This window comes from Cucurbita moschata, unplaced genomic scaffold (genome assembly GCF_002738365.1).
Source record: "Cucurbita moschata cultivar Rifu unplaced genomic scaffold, Cmos_1.0 Cmo_Scf00013, whole genome shotgun sequence".
In the NCBI taxonomy this organism is placed as follows: domain Eukaryota; kingdom Viridiplantae; phylum Streptophyta; class Magnoliopsida; order Cucurbitales; family Cucurbitaceae; genus Cucurbita; species Cucurbita moschata.
The window spans coordinates 2,288,611-2,297,965 of NW_019268529.1; the positions used below are offsets into that span (position 1 = coordinate 2,288,611).

Sequence of the window (9,355 nt, forward strand, 5' to 3'; positions counted from 1 at the left end):
TAAATCGATAAAATACAAAAGGTTTATTTTGTTATTTATTGTTTTAAATACTTTCCAAAATACTATATATCTATATTTTATTAATACTTTCACCTGACATTTTCATAAAATTGAAAATACTATCCTTATTGGATGTATATTTACTTTTCCACACACGGTCTACACGTGCAAGTATGAACCCACTAGTCAGTTCGCCTATCTCCTAGACCATTTTCTTGGTCGGCCAAGCATTCTCTAGAGTTGTTGTCGTCAAACACCCATTAGGAATAGCAACCGTCAAAGCATTATGATGAACATAATGATCGTTTTCCTGCCTTGTAGTGTAAGAGGGGTATTCTCGGACACATGAACACACAATGATGCATGAGATCCCAACATTTTTCTTTCATTATCCTACAATACAATCCGTTCCACTTTCCTTTTTATCCTATCATCTTTATCATAACTTTCCCTGCATATATGGAGGTTTTATGTCACTGTGTCATATTGCATGTCATGTTGAACATGTCATATCCTAAACATATCATGTCTTTTACGTATCATATCATATCATGCACATATCATATCGTATATCGTGTCACAACATGCGTCTTATCGTCAATAGCTTACATGATAACATATTATCATAACACTCATGTATCATATCACGAACATGTCGTTAGACATATCATATCATAACATATCATTTCATAACATGCATATGACACGTGCAAAGTTAGGGGGCATGTGCCGTCGTACTGCATACAAGTTATAACAAAACCAACCATAAGGTCATTTACTTGTTGACCTTAGTCGACATTCTCCCTAATTTCAAGTACGTTTGAATTTTATCCCTCAAAGTACTGCCGGTAGTTGTTTCCGATTAGAACGTCCATCTCATTTCATTAATAACTCAAATTTCTAAGCTCAAATTAATTTAAACCGAGAGATTAAACCTATACTGACCTTAATTTCCTTAAACAAGGTCAATTTCAGCATTGAAATGGTCGAAACGGTAGAATTTGTCAAAAAAATCCCTTTACCGATCCAAAAAACTAAGTCGAGGAGCCGAGCCAAAGCTGCACCAGCTGAGGGAGTCGTTAGTTGTAGGTGCGACACGTGTCGCTGGAAGGAGGTGACGCGTGTGCAAGTCGTAGTCGAGTCGAAGCGTGGGTTGTCCGGTCGCTGATGCAGGCGCGCGGGTTGCGGGCCGCGAGGCTGGGCTAGACTTAGCTGAATTGGTTTTGGACCATTGCAGGTGTATGGGCCGAGGGTGCAAGCATCTAGGCCGAGACTGCAGGTGATTGGGTTGTAGATGTTTGGGCCGAGACAATTGGTTGTAGGTGGGCCGAAGCTGGGTTGTTAGTTGGGCACCCGATCCGCATCAGAATCCGACCCGGAAAATTGTCTTCCTTACCCGATTAATGCGATTTTTCGTCCAAGTCTCTCTCCTCCGTACGCTGTAGCCCGAATTTGAACCCTCGGTCGCTGATCGTTAAGGGACCGATCTCGCCGGCGTTTCCAAATTCTCATATTTCAGATCTCGCCCGCGTCGAGGGAAAGACGTTGCTGAAGGCATGAAACATGAAAGACTTTTTTTTTTTTTTTTTTAATCGTTACATATTTGAACCCAACCCAAACCATACAGGTTAGGTGGTATTTATCAGATTTTTTTGAGTTATGTGATTTTTTGAACAATCCAAACTAAACGAGGTCGTATATGTACCCCTAAGCCTAACTACAGGACAGTGTACACTCATGTTGTTGAAAACCAACCAAAAGAAAGGAGCGTGTAACATATCATGGTGTATGCGTCCTTACAAAATATACTAGAGAAGTATTCGGTGCTCATGACAAACAACACGCATTAGGTCTCACATTTTTAAATCATGGTATATGGTTATTATGCACGTCATATTTCCATACTTTTGATGACATAACATTCCTATGAGACATACATATATGTACATGACAAATTATTCATTCTATCATACATGACTCATTGAGTGTTTTATAAGACATAACGTGAACATAATATCATAGTATACGTGGATTGACATACTCAAAGTATATGCATCACAAAAGGTTCATAAATATGGCATGAACAAGTAATAACACAAATAAACCACACAATGTGTTATTCATACGACATACAATTCATCCAACCTAACCTAAACGTGTTCTAATAGTAAGTTCACTTACCTTATGAGCCTAAGAAAAAGTCACTAAATTTTGTAAGTCGATGTAACGGTAGATGACTGACACTCGTCTCTCCAAATTTTTTATTTTTTTATTTCCAAATGGTATGCTCATGCTCTAAGTATCTTAAATTCATAATAATATTAATAATAATAATAAATAGAAGTATAGAGTTTCAATAATATTGAATCAACCGACAAAAAAATGTAAAATTTGTTGTCATCATTAATCTAATTACAATCATTTGCAACGAAATTGTTGCACAAAAACCAGAATTACATTTTCCGTAATTCTTAAAAAAGAAAAAAAAAAGAATTATTGTTCTAATTTGGTTCTACACAGAGGACACGAATTGCTCATCTGAAGCCACTTGAGAATACAGCATTTGTGATACACATGACCACACGGGATTCTACTCACCTCCTCTTCTCCCTTCAGCGCTTCGCAACAAACACTGCAATCCCCCTCCTCCTCTTCCTCCCTTAACCCATCAAATTCCTGCCTCTGCAACCTCTCAATCGCCGACGCCGGCGCCCCATTCATCTCAGCCGGAGAATATTCTTCAACAAGGAATGGGTCCAGGTCCACCCATATCATTTCGATGACATCCACTTCGACGACGATGTGGAAGTTGAGATCCACGTTGCCGGCGGCCAATTGGAGCGCAAACGAGGAGATCTCTTCATAGATGATATCGCAGGCGGCGATGGGGATGCTGAAGGAAGACAAAAACTGAAGAACATAGCAGTTGGAGAGGAAGGGTGGGTGTTGGAGGTCGCGCAGAACAAAAGGAAACAGAGCATCGCCCATTGGGGTTGTGGGAGTTTGTTGGAGAATTTGGCGAGAAGATCGAGAAATCAGATGGGTCGAATTTCCGAGTCGGAGTTCCAGGAGCTGCATGGGTTGCTGGTCGGAAGCCACGGTGCCGTTGCAAGTGCTTTGGATGGAACATTGGAAGGACAGATAGTCGTGGAAGGTTAAAGACATGGTGGGTGTTGATGAAAACAGAGGATGTGAGTGAGTCGGAAATTGGTAGGAAAGGGGAGGAGGGAGCGGGGTATGATTTACAGGCAAAGGGGAACAAATAAATGGGTTTTGATTTTGAAATGTTTGTGGCCGTTGGAACGAATTGAACAAAGGAAAGTGTTCGCCACTCCGGTGAGGTATTTTCAGGCACGGCCAAACGGCTATTTTGTTGCCGTTGCATGAATTCTAGTTGTAGAAGCAGAAAAGGAAAATGTTTGTGTCGGCACGTGCGAGAAATAGTAACGGCTGATTTCTGTTATTCTTCTTCTTCTTTGCCGTTGCCGCCTCTTCCGACACCGAACAACCGTCCACCGGCCGTCTTCCATTTTATTTTCTTTTCAAACAACAAATGTGTTAATATTAACAACATGAAAAATAAGTTATTAAATTATTTTTCTGTTTTTTTAGTATTTTTAATGTGTGTCAAGATAATTTTAAAATACTCGAAATATTTTTCAATTTCTGAAAACGCGGCCGTTTCTTGGAGGATGTGGTATGGAAGGGCGGCGGATGGGAATTGGCGCCGTCGTTGGGGCGGAGAGAGTAGCGGAGGATGGACCCATTGAATCCTGTAAGATTAACAAATGAAGGTCGAGTCAAATTTAAATATTTTAAATTTATTAAAAAGAAATTTAATTAAGCTCAAATAAATTATTGATAGGCTAAAATTTATTTTGAGAATACTTTATTATTTAAAATTAAATAAAGTATGGAAATGGTTGAAAATAATTTATATTATTATTTTTCTTTAAATCAAATCTCAATAATAATAATAATAATAATAATAATAAGGTTTCATTTGATTTGTTAGAGGTTGGATGATGACCGAAAAGGAGTGAAGGCCTAGCCCATTAGCTAGAATCCATGGGCCGAAAGCCCAAAAGGAGCTCTTTAATCTAAGAAACAAATTGCTTAATTTAAGATGTTAAAATATCATATTCATAAATCTACCTTTTAAATCAGAAAAAGGAACACACAAATTTTCTTAATTTTTATAATTTATTTAAGATTTTCCCTTTTTACTTCTTAAATATCATAAGATATTATTAAAAAAAAAAGGAAAAATAAAATGAAAAATGATTTCTCCTTTCAACGTAGATGTTCAACGTTCACCGACATGCAATGATCGAGTTTGAATGTACGATGGAAAAAATATTAAGAGTTTGACACACCACCGACCTTCTATAAAGAATATACATTAAGCTTAAAGGCTACCCAAACTTGACCAAATTAATTGAGTTTATAAATTTTATCATATCAGTATAAACGTGACATGTTTAAAGATGTTTATTGTCTTCAGAAATCAAGAGGTGTTATTCTATCAACGTTATTGTCGGTGGATCATAAGTGAGTTAGTTAGACCTTATGTAAAACTATAAATAAATAAAATCGGCATAATTCAAATATTGAAGATTAAGACTCTTTTAGGTAGGTGAGTAGATCTTATCTCAATTATATGATAAAAAAATTGACACTACAAACTAGAGATTGTTGCTTAATGTAATGTAGTTTTTATTAAATTACAAATTTGGTTTTTATTAAGAATGTTCATATAATCAGACAATTCAATCTAAACGGTTGAGTTTGCTCATTTATTTATTTATTATTATTATTATTAATTTTTTTTTTAATTTGAGTTGGTTTGAATGTTTCTTAGTATTCTTAGTCTAGTCTGACTAATCCAAAAATAGGGTTACCATCTAATTCAACCCAATTCTATCTCATTTTTAAAAGAATTTAAAATATTTAAGATAGGTAATAAATTGAAGTGACGGGTTGTATTTTTTAAATGTTTGACATTTAAAAATTTAAAATTTATGTAATATTAATGTAATACATATGGTGTATAAGTAGAAATTTTTAAATAAATTTTTTTTTTAAAAAAAAAAGTTAGGTTTGATCAGATTTGGTTTGAATGTTTGAAAATTTTATAATTTTTTTCGATTTGCGAATTGACATTTTTTTAGTCAGCTACTAACTAAAAAATAGAGTCACAACACAACCCAATCTAATATAACCTTTACTGTTAAAAGAGTTTAGAATATTTAAATATTTGATATTTGAATTTTATGTAATTTTAATATTAATGTAATATATACGGTGGATAAGTACAAATTTTTTAAATAATAAAAAAAAACATAAGGCAGACCACCGACTATAGAGAGTTAGATTAGACTATGAACTACATTGTTCAGGTCATCAATCCAATCAATCCAAAATTTCAAACTAAAATTTAAAGTTGGGGAGAAGATTTTTTTAATTTCTAGGTAACTTAAAATTTATAAAATTAATTTATAAAATTTTTAAACTATGAACTAGTTTCTATAATTTGTAAAAAAAAATTAAAATTAAAATTAAAATTAATCAATATGATTTTAAATATTAGAGCTTTAAAATTTGAAAATATGGCGAGGATAAATTTATAATTTATAATTTAAGTTTTAATATTAATTTTAATAGATATAAAAATATTTTCGATTAGATTGGAATTTAAATGGCATAAGATTTTAAAAAAAAATCTCATTATTTATAAACTCCTCTCAATCAATCAAATACTGTGTTGAGAAAAGATGCATTTTTTAAGCCGAAAAAACTCATAAACAAACAAAACAAAACAAAAAGAAAAAGCTCATAAAATCATCTACGTGATAAAGAAAATAAAATATAAAATATAAAATAAAAGATTCTGGAGCTCTCTGATTGGTCGCAAGAAAGTAACACGCACGCAACGCTAAGATACTTTTATTTCTCATCTTTTTATAAATCAATTTTCCAATTATATTGTCCATTTCTTGGGACAATCCACCAAATCCCACCTTATAAATATAAATATATCAATTTTGTAAGTAATTTAGAGACAACATGATCATTTTAATTAGTACGAGGTATTTTAAGAAAATAAAAAAACAAAATTACGAGAGTTTAAGTCTGGTTAATTTCTACTTAAATGTTTGAGTCTAGATTAATTCCTACTTAATATAATTAGTCAATATTTTAAATGAAAAATAGTATAGATCAAAGTATGGATAATGATTGATTTGTGAAGCGGGAAAATAAATTAATAAAATTAGAAAAATTAGTAGTTTAATGTAAAATGAAATAAAAAGAGAGAGAAAGTGTCGGTGAATAAGATGTAATTATGGAGTCCAAATGAATGAGGGGTTTTTGTTTGCTTTTGATTGAAGAAAAATCTTGTAATTATAAAAGTTTATTAATGAGTAGATGATTATGTGGCTTATACTTGTTTCCGTCTCCGTCTACCTTAATTTTGCCCTAATCTCCTATAGAGAAATTTTGTTTGAAGAATGTTTATTCAAATCTCCACAAAAATAAATGAAGAATTGTGCCGTGATTGAAAACGAAATAAGAGGTCGGGACCATCTTGATGGACATCTTACTCATTTCGGGGTCGTAGGCTTAAAGGAATAAGGCAGTTTTAGGGTTTGATAGGTTGAAAGGCAAATGGTCCATTGAAGACATGGTTGAAGTAGGTAGACTTGGGCTGTACATAGTCAAAAAGAAAACAAACCAACAGCTACACCTCATGTTTTATTCATAGGAACCCCACAAAAAGATTGAACACTACATACATACATCCATTCAATTTTTCAACTAATTCCATGATGAAATTTTGACGAGCTGTGTACTAGCTACCCTCTACGAAAGTGTTTTCTTCTATCCATGTAAATGAATGACATGCTCGTATGAAAATTAAGTGAGTTATGTTCGTTTAAGAAAACGAGATCATAGAGCCTCATAGAAGAATTGTTTTGTTTCGACTTTAATCATTTGAATTTGTTTATGTCATCGAGAGAAATTTTGCATCTGGCTTTGTCTAATTGTCCGGGTTGACATCTATTTGGGTTTTGGCTCTAGTTGGAGCATTTGATTTTGGAGAACAGTTCCTTCATGCCCATTATAGGTGTCTTAGCTCATTTCCTTTGTACGATCAAGCATCGTTCACAACTGTTTGATTTTTACCGTTGTTTTTCTGGGTATTTGATTTTTGATTGAATGGTTTGAGTTTTGCTTAATTTGAAGTTCTTCGTGACCATTGATTGTAGGTACTCGTGGAGAGGTAGTCCTCATTGTTAACATCATCGTCTTCTCCGTTGTTATATTCCTCGTGTGGTAGACATTTCGTAGTTGCCAAGTTCGTGAGAATGGTCGATGAGAAAGCGTGAGGTTCAAGATGTAGTGTTCGGTCTAGTTCACATACGGTCAAATTTAATTCAACCCTGAATTCGGTCTAGTTTGCAGTTGGTTTGCTGCTTTTCGTCCCATTTTAGTCGTTCAGTAAGTTTTTTTTATCGATTCCACTAATTCTTCCATCCAAGTTGGTTTCTTTTTCTAGTTCATACTTGGTTTGGATGATTTTACTCTGTTTTCATAAGTGTAGAGCCATTCTTGACGTTTTAATGCAGTTTGTAGCACATTTAGTTCAACCTCTTGTGCAACGATCGTTGATGCAAGTTTTTGAAGTTGGGAGTCAATAATTCATTGAAGACAAGATATCGAGTTTTGAGTAACAACTAAAGATATCGAGGGTATGAGTTAATTCTACCATCACACGCACAAGCTAGTTATCTCCCATTTTAGTTCTTCATCATAGACTGGTTGGTCATGTTTTGGGTCTAGTTATAGCTGATTGATTAGTGCTTGCAGCCTTCGATAGATAATAGGCTATTTTTCTTTTCAATCTCGAGTGGGGGCACAGGTTGGTGGGTCCCTTTTTTAATGATTTAGATCCCTCGATTTACTTTATATTTTTGTCATGTGTGTATGCATATCTAACTCGAACATGAAAGTTACTTATTAAATATTTTTAATACTCAACATTTTCAACCTGCAAGAGTGTTGACAAGAAGGGGCTACAAGCAGACATAAGTAACTCTTTGAAAATGTCATTAACATATATTTGATAACGATATCATACAAATTCTGTACATTGATATGCTTTTTCTTGTACAAGGCATCAAATCTAGTACAATATCACACGACGTCTATAGATCGACACTCATTCATATCTCGCCTTTCGATTTCTTGATTGTTCATATGATAAAATATAAAATAAATAATTTTAAAAAAAATTATAATACAAAGAAAAAAAAAAGACCCAAATATACAAATAACGGTAAGAAAATTGATAATAAGGAAAAGCATAAGACAAGCATGATTACCATCTTAATAACTTATGTTCCACTACTATCATCATCATTATTATTCATTTTATATAAATCTATAATAATAATAATAATAAATAAATAAATAAAGTAAAAAGTGAGTGAAGTGTAAAATATAATGGGAAAAAAGAAAAAAAAAGGGTAATATTGTCTTTTACCATATGATCGTTTTGGGTGGAGTCCAACCAAAAGGCCCAATAAAGAAAGCCCCATAAATCTAAAGCAACACATAAAGCACTGTCCATTGAGCCGTTGTGCGTGTGCTTGTTCCCCCTCTTCCAATTTCCCCCTTTTTTTTTATTCCTTTTTCTTTTTCTTATACCTTAAGTAAAAAAATACATGCCATTTTTTCAAAAAAAAAATTATTTACCAAATAATTAAAAAATATCGAAGTTAAATTCATGAAATTAAAATCAAATTCGAAAATATGATTTAACCCATCAATTTAAACGTAACGAAAAGGAATAAATTATTATATAAAAGTAAGTTTAAAATTCATACACGCGCTTTTCAGCATATTAAAAAATAAATTAGTTAATTTAAAATTCTAATGATAATATTTAAACAAAACACTAGGTTGATTTTTTGATGGTTAAAAATGACGTTATATATAAAATTTAAAATTTTAGATCAATATATTGACTTATTAACAAATTTTAATAAAGATAATAATTACGTAAGAATTACATGGGAGAATTGGATCCCAACAAAAATAAATAAAAGATTTAATTGAGTAGAGAATAAAATAAGTAATGGAAAAAGTTTCCTGTCGCCAGTCGGGTGAACACGTTTAATGAGAATGTAGGTTAAATAATTTAACCTCCAATAATTTTAGGATGGTAAAGTGGGGCCCATCTGAATTTACCACAAAGACAAAAGGTAAATTTGTGGGAAGAGAGAGAGGGGCAGAAACACAAAGCTGATTTGTAAGTAAAAAAAAAAAAAAAAAAAAAAAAAAAAAAAAAGCC

At 33.0% G+C, this 9,355-nt stretch overlaps 1 protein-coding gene across 1 annotated transcript; it reads right to left on the reverse strand.

The window, feature by feature from the left end:
• Positions 1–2,493: 2,493 nt before the first annotated feature.
• LOC111451666 (E3 ubiquitin-protein ligase RNF126-like) lies at positions 2,494–3,448 on the reverse strand. The gene has a single exon (XM_023092165.1). It carries the CDS (start codon positions 3,163–3,165, stop codon positions 2,494–2,496), a length of 672 nt encoding a protein of 223 aa, XP_022947933.1. The 5' UTR covers positions 3,166–3,448.
• Positions 3,449–9,355: the final 5,907 nt, after the last annotated feature.

Coding starts and splice junctions, on each gene's coding strand:
- LOC111451666 (XM_023092165.1), bottom strand. CDS start 3,165: ATGTCTTTAACCTTCCACGACTATCTGTCCTTCCAATGTTCCATCCAA.